This window comes from Herpailurus yagouaroundi, unplaced genomic scaffold (assembly GCF_014898765.1).
Source record: "Herpailurus yagouaroundi ecotype Mexico unplaced genomic scaffold, PumYag 183, whole genome shotgun sequence".
NCBI lineage: Eukaryota > Metazoa > Chordata > Mammalia > Carnivora > Felidae > Herpailurus > Herpailurus yagouaroundi.
The window spans coordinates 6,104,902-6,120,967 of record NW_024412414.1 but is presented as its reverse complement, the minus strand read 5'-3'; the positions used below and the strand labels follow the sequence as shown (position 1 = coordinate 6,120,967).

The 16,066-nt window shown below is 52.3% G+C and overlaps 1 protein-coding gene across 2 annotated transcripts in view; it reads right to left on the bottom strand.

Moving 5' to 3' along the window:
* The window catches only part of SSUH2 (ssu-2 homolog), a 30,576-nt gene that overhangs the window by 3,931 nt on the left and 10,579 nt on the right, over positions 1-16,066 (bottom strand). Inside the window, exons 2-11 of one of the 2 annotated variants that reach the window (XM_040492097.1) lie at positions 15,379-15,477; positions 14,917-14,998; positions 13,206-13,338; positions 11,888-11,948; positions 10,694-10,818; positions 8,866-8,928; positions 7,086-7,171; positions 5,843-5,935; positions 5,199-5,304; positions 3,024-3,131 (exon numbers count right to left, since the gene is read on the bottom strand). In XM_040492097.1, the coding sequence (XP_040348031.1) occupies positions 3,024-3,131; positions 5,199-5,304; positions 5,843-5,935; positions 7,086-7,171; positions 8,866-8,928; positions 10,694-10,818; positions 11,888-11,948; positions 13,206-13,338; positions 14,917-14,998; positions 15,379-15,477 (956 nt within the window). The remainder of the gene's footprint in view (positions 1-3,023; positions 3,132-5,198; positions 5,305-5,842; positions 5,936-7,085; positions 7,172-8,865; positions 8,929-10,693; positions 10,819-11,887; positions 11,949-13,205; positions 13,339-14,916; positions 14,999-15,378; positions 15,478-16,066) is intronic. The other variant, XM_040492098.1, reaches the window with a different exon arrangement.

Here is a 16,066-nt window from a genome sequence, read left to right as displayed (position 1 = left end):
AAGAGGGGACTCAGAGTCAAGGAGCGCATCTTCCATGAAGTTTTCTGTGCCATCTTAACTTCCTTTCTGTAGGAAATGGGGGTGAGAGCTCCTATGCCACAGGGTTGTTGAGATAACCGAATGAGATCCAGAGACTTTCCGGAGGCCAGAAAGTTGTCTCTGAGTGGTAGTTTTGGAAATAAAAGGTAGAAGACCCCTCTTTGACGTTTTGGTATGGAGGACACAAAATGAGAACCAACAGGCAAGAGGAGGTGGGAACCCATATCACTGCTCCAAACGCCTGGGCAGTATGGTCAGGGCCGCTCTCATTTCCAGGCTTTTCTACCAGAACCAAATGGAGAGCAACACCAATACCACCCTCTCCTGCCTCCCTTGGCTTCTGATGCAAAAGGTCTTCAGGTTTGAGGCTACTGATTGGTTAGGACATCAGCTGCCATCAGGTGGCTACCTTGTAATCAGCCATGGATCTGTTGACACGCCTTGGTCATGCCCCCAGGATGAGCAGATTCCAAGTCTGAGAGCAAGAGCGGGGCACGGGGCACGGTGTCATGAGGGGTGTGTCCTCGGGCTGACTCCACTCGCTAACTTCTCAAACCTGAACAAACTATCCTCGGACACCTTTGTCTCCAGATGCAGGACCAAAGGACAATTTGAGGAAGGGATTCACAAGAGCCCTTTTCTCTCAGTGCTAATCCCTTTTAACACGACACACCCGTCTGCCCCTGGCTTACATTTCCCTGCTCCGGGACTGGTTCACAGAAGGCTTGTGTTGCCCAAGACAAGACTACGCTCTAGGGGAAGGCCACAGGAGACCCAGGCCTGCCACCAACATCCTGTGTGATCTCGGGCAGGTCACTTCCCCTCTTCAGGCCTCAGTTTCCCCAGCTGTCAAAATTAAGGGCCCAGAAAGGATTCAAATTATCAGTCTCAGAAATAAAAGAATCTCAGGATAATCACGAGTGTCACAAGCTGACAGGCCCATTCCTAGAGTAGACACCTCAATCCTGGGGGCTCTCCATGTGACCCACACTGTGAATATGAGCTCCGCAAGAGCAAAGTCCCACAGAGACGATGTTCTGGGTCTTCCATGAACAAGGTTCTTGTCCTACCCATGCTCCTGCAAATCTGCCTCTTCTCTGCTGCTCACAGCCCATTGTCCTTCCTCAGAGCCCTGTCCTTGAGTTATGGAGCCCATGTCTCACAGAGAATGCACAAAGTGCCTGCGAAGCTGTGCCCAATGTTTGGACGGTGCTAAACAGCAAGAGGCCAGTTCCCTCGTCTCCAGGCACAGAGCTGCTGAGGTGTAACGAGCGCACAGAGGTCCCCTGGGACAGGGTGGTGGCTGGGCCCTCGCCACACCTCACCCTTGTGTGACCCCTGCCCCTCCCATGCTGGCTCCCCTAGTCCTTTACAGGTTCCTCCTGGGAGCCCTTCCTTGACAAATGTCCTGCACACAAGCTGTCATCTCAAAGCTGCTTCTGCAGAGCCCAACCTAAGGCAGGGTCCAACCCAGCTCATTTGAAAGATGAGGACACCAAGACCTTCAGGAGGGGAGAGCGTGGCTCAGAGCCACGTGTATGTGCCAGAGATGACAAGCAGGTCCCATCCCTGCAGTGTCTGGCCCCAGATCCCCCTTTGCTGATAACCCCATAAACCTGCACTGGCTTTCAAAGAGCCGCTGGTGTGCCTTGAGTGCAGTGAGTAATAACATTTGACTTGGAGCTAGGAAGTAGGTTCTACTCCTGGGTTCTTGCACTAAGAAGCTGTGTGATTTTAGGTAAATTGCTTCCACTCTCTGAGCTTCCTTTGATTTAATGGAAAACTCGTGGTTTCAGGCTAGACTAAGGGGTAGCTGACATCACCCCACAGGCCAAAGCCAGCCCGTCAGCCCATATGGTATTCCTAGCATTTTTAAAGTTTTGTTCTCAATCTTGAAAAATTGGAAGATTTCCTATAAAAGTCTGGCTTTCAGAGGGTCCAAAATCTCTGCCCCTGTGCCTGCACAAAGATGAGTCGTGGCTGGCTCCTTTGGAGAAGACGGCTCTCTCACTCATGTTACCACCCGGCCAGGGCAGGTCTCTGAGTTTGCGGTGCCCCCAATCCAGCTCCGAGATGGGATTCATTACTTTTTAATTAAATGCATCCTTCTCTCCCCTGCAAACAGGGGAGATGTGAAGAAAGGGAAGGGGAGATACTCATTGCAGAGGGACCAGAAAAAGGGACATTTTGAGCGGCAGTTTCCAAGCACTTAAAGCAAACCCTCTGAAGGAGTGTTAACGTCTCTTTTTCACTGGTGAGAAACCAGACTTCGGGGAGGAGGAAGTAGCTGGCCCAGGAGAATGTCAGGACACAGGAGAACCTGGATCTAAGCCTATTAGACTCAGGGAGCTCGGCCCTGGCCATTCCAGGGGCCAAATCCCCATCTCCTCCAGGGACCCCCATCAAGCAGCTGGCTGCAGGGACCATTCAAAGCTGCAAGAGGCAACATCGCCACCTAGTGGCCATCCCAACACAGCACGAAAGCAACCTAACCCTGGGGGCCTCCACCGCTCCCCAAGGGAGGCGGGAGAAGACAAGCCTTGGATTTAGAAAGTGCCCTGAAGGGCAGAACTCTAGGTGCCAGACTTGCGTAAGCCCTGAATCCTGAACTTCCCCACCTGCGCCTCTCTGAAGATTCTAACCCACGAGGTTAAAATCAAGATCTCACTGCCACACTCCTGCTTGAGACCCTACAATAGCTTCCAGTTGCTCTCAAGATAAGAATCCTAATCTTACACAATTTCCAGTGGTCCCACCTTCTGTGGAGGCCCCACAGTGCTCTGCTCTCTTCCCTCCAGCCACACGAGTCTCAGGTCAGCCTCCAGTACTGACCCCCTTCCTAAACTGGGGCTCCTGTCCTCCACACTTCCCCTAACTGACGCCTTCCCGCCCTTGTCTGGAAGGGCCCCCCCACCCCAGCAGGAGCCCCAGCCTGGCCCCAGAAGCCTGGCCTCCCCACAGCCCCCGACCCCTACCCCACTCACCTGCTGCAGGACTCGGGCCCGGGGGGACAGGGCAGCGCTGTGCTCCGCAATGCCCCTCTGGGAGGCCAGAGAGATCTCCCGCAGCGGGAAATCCACAATGGGGTACACCTGCGGGAGAGACACAGCCGACCCGCTGCCCTGACCCAGGGTGTCAGCACCTGGAGCCTTACAGCTCTGATTCACACGGGGCACAAAGCAAGCCCAGACAGGGAAGGGCCCCCGAGGCCAGGAAGTGAGTGGGTGGGAATTGTTGAACCTCCAGGTGCCCCTGACTTCCTGGGGAATTCCAACCAAGAAAGCGGGGCTGTGGGACAGAGAGCAATCCTTCTCCTGCAGCCCACTCTCACCCAGCACACCTTTGCTGCTGACTCGGGCTTGGGGTGGGGCTTCCTGAAGGGTCATGCCTGAACTGAGCCCGTAGGAAGTCAGATTGGGGCGAAGAAAGGCGGGTGAGGAATACTATGCCACCAGAAAAAAGAAGGAAACCTTGCCGTGGGAGACAACATTGATGGACGTCGCGGGCATTATGCTAAATGAGATCAATCATTCAGAGAAAGACAAATACCATATGATCTCATTTATACGTGGAATCTAAAAAACAAACTCCTAGATAGAGAACAGACTGGTGGTTGCCGGGGCAGGGGAAGGTGAGATGGGAGAAGGTGGTAAAAAGGTACAAACTTAGGTATAAAATAAGTAAGTCCTGAGGATGTGACATGGTGACGATAGTTAATAATACTGTGTTGTATATTTGAAAGCCACTAAGGCACTAGATCTTAAAAGTGCTAATCGTGAGAAAATAAAAACTGTAACTGTGGTGAGAGATGTTAACTAGACATTGTGATGATCATTTAACCATACATACAAATATTGAATCACTGCATTATACAGCTGAAACAAATATGATGTATGTCACTTGTGCCTCAACTTTTAAAAATCCACACCACAGTGGCGCCTGGGTGGCTCAGTCGGTTGGGCATCCGACTTCAGCTCAGGTCATGGTCTCGCAGTTCATGGGTTCGAGCCCCGCATCGGGCTCCGTGCTGACGGCTCAGAGCCTGGACCCTGCTTCGGATTCTGTGTCTCCCCCTCTCTCTGCCCCTTCCCTGCTCATGCTCTGTGTCTCTCTGTCTCTCGATAATAAATAAATGTTAAAAAATAAATAAATAAAAAATAATCCATACTATAAAGTGAAAGAAGCCAATCTGAAAAGGCTACATACTATGAATGAAAGAGAGAGAGAGAGAGAGAGAGAGAGAAAGAAGAGAAAAAGGCTGAGCACCTGGTCTCTCTCAGAGAAAACAGGATGACCCTGCTCAGATATCCCATAAAGGCCAAGTTCCCTGCCAAGACCTACAGAAGAGGTTGGCAAATCTGTTTTGCAAACGGCCACACAGTAAATATTTTAGTCTTTGTAGGCCATAGGGCCTCTGTCTCAACTACTCAATTCTGCCCTTGCAGCACGAAAGCAGCCACAGACAATAAGTAAACAGGCAGGCATGGCTGTGTTTCAATAAAACCTTATTTATAAAAGCAAGGCCACGGCCAGATTTTGCCAACCCCTGTCCTACCGGACTCTCCCTGATCTGGTTGCTGACACCTCTCATGTCTTAGCTGCTTGCTCTGCCCGACTCAAGTCCCTCCTGTCCCACTGCCCTCTGCTGCTCCCTCTGCTGGACCCCTTGGCTCGAGTCCACATGGTCCACTCCCCCACCGCACCGTTCTGGTCTTTGCCCAGGGTCACTTCCAGGCCACCAGCTGAAACCACACCCCTCCATGTGTCTTTTCCTGCCTGCATATTTTCAGTGGCCCAGTGGCCCTTACAACCATCTAATTGGGGTGGAATACGATTACCTTCTCCCTCACCGGACTATGAGAGATCTACAAGGGTGAGCATTTTGTTCCACGGTATCCCCAGGGCCTAGAATAGTGCCTAGTATGGGCAGAGGGTCTCAAGGCTTGTGTGAGGGTGTGGGGGGAGGAGGAGGAAACGCAGGGTCGAGCATGTGAAATTCAGGGGACAACTGGCCCCACAGGCCCCAGCAGTCACTCTCCTGCTTGGCAGCAAGCACCATCATCACCCAGCCCGTCTTTGTCTTTCCGAGTGAACGCAGCACACACAGGAGGGGAGGGCGAACCCAGCTTCCATGCGAGGGTCTTCGAATCCCTCCTTACCGCGGTGTTTTCGTCCTTAAAGAGGCTTTGTCCTTTGGCTTTGGCAAGGAGCTCCCTGGGGCAATTCAGCCGGTGCTCAGATACAAACTCAAACAGGCTGTTTTTCCTGGAAGTGCAGAGGATAGGTTTGGAATCGGACAGATGTGGGCTGGAGGGTTTGCATGACTACCGGTGGGGCCTTGGGAAAGTTCTTTAGCCTCTTTGGGCCTCAGCATCCTCATCTGTACAGTGGGAAACTGAAGTACTGACAGTTCTGTTCTATTACCTCATTCTGTCCTTGCCTGTGAAGCCCTTAGGGGCCCAACAAGGGAAACCCATAGCGCATGGGAAGCCTTCCCTGACATGGGAACTTAAGACACAGGGACTCTAGTCCCAGAAGGGAAGGCCCAGGCACTGAGTGGCTGCTGCACTAGAAACTGGCAATGTCAGAATTTGAACTCGGGTCTGTCCGTTGTGGAGCATGCCAGCGTCCAGCCACCCACCCTGCCTCTCCCCAGGGACTTCCCCCCTCCCAAGTGGCCTAAAGCCCTCTTCTCCCAGCGCAGAACCCTGCGTTGTGAAAGCCCCAACCAAGTGGAGTTTCTCTGCAGAAACCAGTCCAGGCCATGTCCCCTGACCTCCCCCATGGGGCCACAGCCACATACCACATGATGACCAGCTGGATGAAGTGCAACAGTCTCTTCTCCCCCTTGCAGGTGGCACAGGTCTTGCTTCCCCTCCCTGAGCACGTGCTGCACCTGAGAGGGGCACATGGTCAGCACCACTCACGTAAGTCACGGGGTCCTGGCGGCTTCCAGCACGCCCACCCCCAAATCCTTCCTCATAGAGGTGGACTAAGGTGAACACCACTGGCTTCCACTCCCCACCATCTAGACCTCCTGCTTCTGGTGGCAGTGCCCCAGTTTCCCTTTGGAGACCACCCTTTCCCCACCCAGCCCACATGGATTGTGGGCTTTCCCCCACCCTTTCTATGACTAGCTTCGGACCTGGGCGTGGCCAGTCAGTTCAGTCCATCTCTATGGCCACAGTGGCTGACACAGATATGAGCACATGACCCAGTTGAGTGCAATGAGATCTGCCCTGTAACTGTTTCTGAAACTATCAGGAGAGGGATATCCTTATCTACTAGCAGGAGAGGGATATCCCTATCTACTGAGGCTACTACGCTTGGAGCTGTTGGCTGTCCCCTCTTTTTTACCACAAGAGACAGCTTGCCTGAGAATGAAGTCAACACAAAGACCCTCCGGGTGAGGGACTGAGACAGAGTCCTGGTGACATTGCTTAAGCACCTGGATCCAGCTGTACCTGAAGCCATCCCAGAAATATAATCCTGGACTTTTCTTTCACAAGGGCAGGGTTTTTTGTTAAGCTCATTTGAATTAGGATTCTTTCACATGTAAATAAAAGAAACCTGAGTGAACAGAGATGGAACTCTGTTGATTGTTCAGTCAATCAAGCAACCTCCCTTGACTCCTGCACTCAGGCCCTGCAGTGAGTTATAAATAAGAATTTGCCTAGGCCCCGATCCTCAGAGAGTTAAGGACATCTGGTTCAAGTGGTTTCCTGTATTCATTTCCCCACCATGTGGGCGGGAAGAAGTCTCCCCTCCTAAAACCCTCCCTCCCTTCCTCTCCGCAGCACTTCATTCTTTACGTCTCTACCCACAGACTGCTGGATGAGTTCTAGTCTCTTCTTGAAGTATCAAGCCTGGAGGAAGGCTCACCCACTCCACAAATATTTACTGAGCACCTACTACACACACAGCTCTGGGGCACAGGAGCGACAAGACAGGGTACGTGACTGCCCTCCAGAAGGGCAGACAATGAAAAGCAAGAGAGCTGGTAAGGGAGCGCTCTTCACCTCGGTGCCGGGGAGACCCGCTCATACCTCCGCCTGCCAGACCCCGAGCACATCTGACATCTCCGGGACTGCTTGGCTTTGCGCTTGGCTCCACTGCAGGAGGGACACCTCACCTGCGGACACACCACGGCCTCAGCCCCTGCTGGCCTCCCAGGGAAGGGGGCAAAGGGCATCCTGAGACCTGGTTCAAATCCCAACCCGGTGATCTTGAACAAGCCGCTTGTCTCCCTGGGCTTCAGCCCCTTCATCTGTAAGATGGAAGGGGAACACTGTACCTTTGGGCCCCACCAGCTGTTGCCTTCAAAGATGCTACAGCCTTACATGTGTGTGTCTCCTGAGACATCATCCTCTCCTGCTCCTCTCTGATCCCCATGACTCCTGAGACTCTGCCCTGACCGAACAGCCATGGCCAGAGGGACTGGGAAGAGGGGCGGGCTGGCTGAGGAGCCTGGAGTTGGGAATGGGGAGCTCAGTCTTGGAGAGGCCCCCGGGCTTCGTTCCCACAGTTGGCTCACAAAGGCCTCTGGAGACATTCCAGGGAAGAGGGAGGGGAAGAAGGGGAGCAGGGGTGGAGGGAGGAACACAAAAGATCACAGGGAGGGGCTCCACGAAGGCTGCAAGGGGGTGCATGGCAGGAGCAAGGGCACAGGAGACAGAGACGGGTGGGAGGGCATAGGCGGGCGCCACAGGTGGCCTGTGAGTAGGCAGAAGAAGGCACACAGCGGGTGGAAGGTGGGCATCCAGAGAGTGGAAGGCAGGTGGGCAGAGGGAAGGATGGAGGAAGGCATGGCTTAACGTGGCGAGTGGTCAATATGTGTCCAAAAGGTCAGGAGCAAATGGGGAGAGCTGAGGACACATAAGGGGCATGATCTGACTCCCAGTGTGGTGAGCAGCCCCGAAGGCTGATGGCACCAGAGCCTGGCAGTGTGCTTACAGACCTGTACTAGGTTGACCAGTATCTCCCCCGCCACCACCCCCCAAAATTTATAGCTACCAGAACCTCCAAATGTGCCTTTATTTGGAAATAGTCTTTGAAGATAGAATTAGTCCAGATGAGGTCATGCTGGACGAGGGTGGGGCCTAAATCTAGCGCCTGGTGTCCTCACATTCTGAGGGAGCCCCAGGACACACGCGGAGAATGGAGTGGTGCACCTACCGGCCAGGGTGCACTGGACTGGGGGGCAGCTGCCAGAAGCTGGAAATGTGGCTCGGGGCCTCCAGAAAGAACCAACCCCATGGATACCTTGACTTTGGATTTCCAGCCTCCAGAAATGTGAGAGAATAAAAATCGGTTGTCTTAGCCCCCCCACCCCCAGTTTGTGGTAATGTATCATGCTCTCTAGGACACAAACACAAGGCCCCCATCTATATCTTGCCTCTAGAAGCTCCCATGAACGTCACTTTTTCAGACTCATCTCCCCATCCTGCAAGTGCTGGTCGCTTGTCGGTCTTACCCAAAGACAGAGGGTTCCCAGTGGGAAGGCCCACCTCTTACGGGGTCCTCTTACAGGGCCCAGCACAGAGTGTGTACTCAGTCTCAACAAATGTTTGTAAATGAATGAGAAAAAAGGAAAAGAATTGAAATCATAAACCATAAACCACTGCAGTGAACAAAGGCCAGTAGCAGACGCCCAATCCAACTTACCCATTTTGCAAGTGAGCAAATGGAGGCCCAGAAAGGGAGGACAACTTGCCTCAGGTCGCACTGTTAGTGGGGGAGCCCCATATCTGGGGCAGAGCCCTCTGTCCCCGCGTGGTGCCTCCTCCCACATCATCACTTACTCACCAGAGGCCACACAGGACTCACCGTGCCGGCCCCGTGGCAGCCGCTGCATTTGTAACGCCCACGCCCATGGCATTTGTGGCATTCCTGAAAGTGAAAACCTCTCCTGGGCTCCAGTTTCCCAAGCCCCAGCACCTCCTGATTTCACCTGCCCCACACCCACTCCACGATGTCACCAGCCCAAACAGAGGTGCAGCCAGTAAGGCCCAGCGAGGGAAGGTAGCCATTCTCACTTGATGAGGATTGAATCCTCATCAAAGGGCCTTGAATGCCAAGCCAAGGAGGTCATGTTACCATTTCCTCAGAGCCCCAGCCCAGTCTGTTCTCTGAACTCCGTGCTCCCAGGCTACGCCACAAAGGCCGACATCCTTGGCCCACTGGGTAACTGAGAGGTCTTTTGGAACAGAAGCCATAAAAATTGCACAGCATTTCTGTGCAAGGCAAAGAGCTGGCTATTGGAATTTAATCACCAAATCAAAATAGCTTTTCCACTCCTGAGAAAAGAATGGAACCTCCTCCTGACCTCTCAAAGTCCTGGTCATCACGTGACACTATGAAACTCATAGGTTACAAGCTTGAATCAAGTTCTAAAGTGAAAATAAGGCAGGTAAAGAGATGAGAACAGAATAGGAAATATCACGTGTGTGGTTTTGTAATATGTTACAAAATATGTTACAATGTTGGCCTCATTGCAGGTCGCAATTACATTTCCTTAGGACAGGACGGAAGTCCAATTCTGTCCCTTTAATGACTCTGCTGAAAATCCAAACAGTTTGAACTTTATTTTGTATCAGTTTCATTCAGCACTTCAGCCGTTTACTGTTTACTGGTTGGGCAAAAATAAAAACACACTGAGGGTCTAGGAATGTGAATGTTCACTGTTTAAAGCTGGTGACAGGTTAATAAATGGAATCATCCTTTAGCTATGTGACTATTCTCTAATCTGCATGAATTAAAAAAATGTTTTAATGTTTACTTATTTTTGAGAGAGAGAGAGAGAGAGAGTGAGCAGGGGAGGGGCAGAGAGAGAGAGGGACAGAGAATCCAAAGCAGGCTCTCTGATGACAGCAGCGAACCATGACCTGATGACCCGAGCCGAAGTCGGCTGCACAACCCACAGAGCCACCCAGGCAGGTGCCCCTAATTTGCATGGAATTTTGGATGGGTCTATATTCCTTGCACTGGGTTTCCTTAGAATTAGCCCGATTAATAGCCAAGGAATGAAACACCAGTCTGCATTCTGGATTTTCTTTTCTTAAAAAATAAAGTTTAGGGGCACCTGGGTGGCGCAGTCGGTTAAGTGTCCGACTTCAGCCAGGTCACGATCTCGCGGTCCGTGAGTTCGAGCCCCGCGTCAGGCTCTGGGCTGATGGCTCAGAGCCTGGAGCCTGTTTCCGATTCTGTGTCTCCCTCTCTCTCTGCCCCTCCCCCGTTCATGCTCTGTCTCTCTCTGTCCCAAAAATAAATAAACGTTAAAAAAAAATAAATAAATAAAAATAAAATAAAAAAAATAAAGTTTAGGGGCACCTGGGTGGCTCAGTCAGTTAAGCGTCTGACTTCGGCTCAGGTCATGATCTCGTTGTCCATGGGTTCGAGCCCTGCGTCAGGCTCTGTGCTGACAGCTCAGAGGCTGGAGCCTGTTTCAGATTCTGTGTCTCCCTCTTTCTCTGACCCTCCCTTGTTCATGCTCTCTCTCTGTCTCAAAAATAAATAAATGTTAAAAAAAAATTTTTTTTAATAAATAAATAAATAAATAAAGTTTGAGGAAATACCCAGTGACTTCCTAAGATCAGCACTATGAAGTCTGAAACCAACTCAGAGAGAAGGGCAAAGATTCCAACAATCACGTTACCTTGACTAGTGACGAATGAGGGACTTGGAACTTCCTCGTGTCTTCCTGAAACATCGGGGGGACCTGGACCTTGATGTCCCAAAGCCTGGGAGAGGTCCCTCTCTGTGGCCCATCCACTGACTGGTCTGACACAGAAAGGGATCATTGTAAGGCCAGTGAACAGCTACAAGAACAAGCTTTCATTTATTTACCAAACAGGATGGAGCCTTCACCTGATGCCAGGCATTAGGCAAGATCCTGCGCTAAGGGCCCCCTCAGAGTCTGTGGTTAAGCACCCAAGTGTTGAACAGACCTGGTGTGACTCCTGACTCTTCTGCTTCCCAGCTGCGCAACTCCAGACAAGTTAATTTACCTCTGTGACCTGCAATTCTCTCATCTCCAAAATGGGGGAAATACATGGCACCTACCATATAGGATGGTAGTGAAATTAAACAGAAGGCATAGCAATGCTTAGCACAGGGGTGGCACATGATAGAGGGATCAAAAGCAAGAACTGCCATCACTGTGGTGACTATTCCCCACCTTCTTGTCCTTTCTCCTTCCCCTCCTCTGTTCAAGGAGATAAGGCACAGCTACAATGATGATACAATGTAATAGGATATGGAAAGTGCTTGGGACAAGAGTTGCACAAAGCCTCTGCAAACTCAGAAGACTGACTCCTGTTGGATAAGGGGTCAGCAGGTGAAGAAATCCTGAAAGGCTTCGTAAAAGAGGTGACACAGGAGCTGAGTCTTAAAGGATGAACCAGTGGTCAGCAGAGAAGGAAGCGCTTAGGGCTTCCCAGAGAGAACCTTCAGCAGCTAGTGGGGTTCAGCAGCAGGCAGGATGGCACAGTGAATGGGGTCCTCAAGACTCAAGGAGGCACTGGGGATGGCCTAGAAGGCAAGCGGGAACCTAACCACACAGGCTGCCTTTGTGATCTAGCCCCGTGTGGTGGCACCAGTGTGTGGCCAAAGGCAAACCCTAGACTTTTTCAGGCCCTTCTGCAAACCACTTCCAGACAGGAAGGATTTATTTCCCAAGTTCCACACTGGAAAGTCTGGATAAAAGCCCACCCTCTCATTTTACAGAGGATGGGGAAACCAGGGCTCCAAGCAGAAGAGCATCTCACTCAGGGTTAGTGGATAAGACATATCCTGATATTTTCCACCAGCCCCTGCCATATCTGTTCCCAAGTAAACTGATTTCACTTACTAGTAAAGGGTTGAAATGTCCATTCGCTTATCCTGGATTCACTAAAAGTCTCTAGTCGATACTACAGAGAAAAAAAAACCCAGCATGTTCACAGTCATGCCCTTTAGGAAGACAGCATTGTGAAAAAAGACGAAGCTTTCCACCTGCCGAGGCTCCCCGGGAAATTGAAAGGCCCCACACCCAGCACCACAGGCTGCTTTGAACAGCTGGCAAAGATGATTTCTGCTCCAGATGCCCCTGGACGCCTGCAGGGAGGTCAGTCAGCCCCAGGAAATCTCCCCCGATGGGCTCACAGGCTGATTTCAGCTCCCATTTCTTTACACCCAGAAATGCTCTATAAGGCAAGCTGTAGGACAGCAATTGCCCTTTAACAGATGGAGGCCAGTCGAATCTGCTGCCTCAAACGTCCCCTTTGGAGGAGTTTTTCTGCCTGATGTCAAGGTCCTCCCTCTTGATCTCATCCACAAAATCACAAAACAAGAAGGGATCTTGGACATCACCTGGCTCCTCCTCTGACACTGGAGAAAACAGAGGCTCAGAGAGGTCAGTTGCCTTGACCAAGATCACACAGCTACACAGGGGCCTCTTCCCCTAGGCTCCTGCTCTAACCACTCCCTGTGAGGCTTCTATGCTTTCTGTGTGATGGTGCACTCGCCAGAGGATGGCTGTGCCAGTGGCACTAGAAAATGTGAACTTAAAAGCTGTTCCTTGGCCCTGTCGATGCAGAAGGGGACATAAGTGCCCACTGTGGTCTCAGTAACAGACATAAGATTTCCCTGGAGCTTCGGGCCCAGGGGTCATGAATAAACGATTCCTTGGCACAGATGTGACTGGCGGGATCAAGGGGAGTAGATGGGCCTTTCTTGGCCCACCTCTCCCGGAAGCAGGTTACTCATGTATTTAAAGACACGGAGACTTTGGTGACGGCGAACCCAATTTACGTCCTAGCTCTGTCACTTCTAGCTGTAAATTTGGGGCAAGTAACTTTACCTCTCTAAACTTTGAATTCCTCCCCTTTAACTGGTGACAGTAAGATCTACTGTGCAGGGCAGTTGTGGGACTTCATAAGACATACGTGTAATATGCCACCCATGATGCCGAGCACAGTTGAGCTTTGCAGTGAAGACTGGTAATGACTCCTTGTGTCATCATGCACAACTACAGACCAGAGGAGTGGCAAAAGGCACTTCAGTGTCACTGCTATTCACATGCACTGATCCCCCCAAGACTCCTTTCTCCCGTTCGACCTCACGCAAGCCACCCCCCGCCCCAAAGCCTAAAGCCCTCCCAGGCGACCGCCAGGCCCAGGCCCCCTTACCCTGCACAACGTCTGCTGCTTCAGCTCCTGGATGATGAGGTCACCGGCGGCTGTGCTGCCATAGCAGCATTTGGAGCTCACAAAGCTGAGGAGGGCTTCGCGGGCCACTTCCTCTGTCACCAAGGGGACTCTGCTGGGGACAGAGCACAGAAGCAGGGTCTCTGGAAAGGGCCTGCAGGCTCATCAGGGCCAGCCAGCTCCCTCTTGATGCAGATGGAAATGGAGGTCAGGAGAAGGGAAGGGCCAGGCCGTGGGCCACGGTAGTGGTGAGGCACTCGGGGGTCCATCTGGGGAAGGAACCTCTGGCAGAGGGAACTGTGTGAACAGATGCCCACAGCGGGAGCAAGGCAGTTCTTTCTAGAGGACAGGACAGCAACACTGCTGTGGCTGAAGTGCAGGGCTCAGGAGAAGAGCTTAGAGAATCTTAGCGCGCGCGCGCACACACACACACACACTCTTAAAGATGTACTTAAAGACGAATCATGCCATTTTACAGATGAGGAAAACTGAGGTCTGGAGACGATGTCACACAGCTAGGAGGAGGCAAAGTTAGGCCAGACCACATTCCCATGTTCCTGCCCTTGGGGACCTTGCCCCCTCAGCCAGAGGAGCTATGAGCAGTGTTCATGAGAAAGCCCCTGCCAAGAACTACCAGGCCGTGGTGCCCACAGGGACCCACCATGAGCCTGCTGGGCCAGCGCGGCAGTGGGTGGGAAGGAAGACAACAAATGGCCCCTTCCTTGGCCTTCTCTCTGGATGCCTCCCTCTCCTCCTAGAAAGCTCTTCCCTGAGGCCCAGCTGCCATGCCCCCTCCTAGCAAAGTCCTCCCCCACCAAGACTTCCAGGAAGCAGAAGTCCCCTCCTTCTTCCTCCCTCATATCTTCATTTACTTCTCCACAGCAGCCTGACTCCAAAACAGTAAGCCCCTCTCATGCACAGTGATGTCTCCAGCGCCTCTGGTCTGGTGCACAGAGGAGCCTGCGCACATGCAGGAGGTGTGGGGCCCAGAATGGCCAAGAGCACTCCATTGAGGAAGCGGGGTCTGCCCTGGGCGTGGAAGGTGGGAGGCCAGGGAGGGGAAGGGGAGGCACTCTAGGCAGCAGTGCAGCCAGGAGAACCCAGGAGATTCCCCGAAGGCAGGATACAGCCACCCAGCCAAGTGGCCAGACCCAGAAAGCAGGGGGTTCCACCTTCTCTCTGCACAAAGCTGGCTGGAAAGCCAGAGCTCTGTTCAGAGTCCTGGGTCCAGGGAGTCAGCAAACTCCTTCTGCAAAGGACTAGAGACTAAATAGTTTAGGCTTCATGGACCATACAGTCTGCCTCAATCACTCACCTGTGCTGTTGTAGAACAAAAGCAGCCACGGACAGTATGTGAATAAATGGCATGGCTCTGCTCCAATAAGACTTGATTTACAAAAGCAAGCAGCAGCTGGATTTGGCCCAGGGAGCTGCAGTTCCCAACCCCTGGTCAACACTGTGCTTCTCGACCGCAGCTAGGTAGCCAAACAGCCTGAAGAGCTTGCTTGGTAAAGTACACATTCCTGGCCTCTGTCCCTGGAGGATCTGATCCAGTAGGTCTGGGATCCTGATGCACTGTCAGGGTTGAGATCTGTAGACCCTAAAATCCGCGAGGAGGGCTCTTGGCACAGTGGGGGTGGGGGTGATGTGAGGGTCACTGCACATGATCCTGTGTGATGGCACCACAGCTCACCTGTGCTCCAGGAACGAGGACCAGCACCTTTGCTCCAGGGGTCTCCCTGGAGCCTCCAAAGGTGGGAACCTTATCTGCTGTCCTGGAGGAGAGGGGAGGAGTCAGGGGCTCCACAGCCTAGCTCAAAGGCACAGGTATTTGCAGGGTGAAGGAAGAATAGACTGGTTGAAAGGGAGGTTGAATGAGACAAAGGGAAATGCTAATGTATCTAATGCAAGAAGAGTGGTTCTCAAACCAGCATGATTCCAGTCTTAAATACCTGTGGATATGGTCATGGAATGTTTGTGGACACAGGGCTGATGTCCCTATGTGCTCCTTGTCCCTCCCAATGGTGATAAGAGGCTTCCCAGGGCCCCCCAGGGGAAAGGGGCGGTATCCCAGCGCTGGCCTTTCCAGATAGGTCTCTGCAACCAGCATAAGCCCCAGGAAGAGGCTGTAGGAACCAAGACCCGCCAGACTTACCACCTCTTTGAAAAAGCCAGTCATAGCTGGGCAGTCTCTCCAGGAGTTCAGCTGGCGGCGCCAAAGGACTCTCGGCCTCAAAACCGAGGTCCACCACACCTGTGGAAGGAAGGCAGTCCTGAGCTTCTGGGAGGAGGGGAGTCAGTCGTGACTTCACTGGAAGCTGACAAGCCAGGGTGGGTGTGTTACAAAAAAGCTGACAGTTTAACAAGCCAATCTCACTCTGGCACCATGGGACACACAACACTTCTGTAGGGCAGGCAGGGATGGGGTGGGGGTGTGATAGTAGCAGCGATAATAAGAATGATGAGAAAAACGTTCAGAATGGCAGCTCCTGTTTGCTGGGCACCTACTCTGTGCCAGTCCCCCATGACAGATGATCATATAGAAACATGATCATATTCCACGACCCTAGGAGACAGGTACTGAATTAGAGATGGCCACACTTCTTTGTTGCTTCTGTCTTCATGTGGTGTATCTGTTATCTCCTCCCCTTGAACCTTCACAGGCTTGAGGCTGCTTCAAGCAAGGGAACATGGGGGAAACATGAAGAGACCACAGCTTCTACTTCTTGTCTCTTGGAGCACTCCCTCTCAGAGCACTCCCTCTTGGAGCACTCTCTCTTGGAGCACTCCCTCTCAGAGCACCCCCTCTCAGAGCACTCTCTTGGGGCACTCCCTCTTGGAGC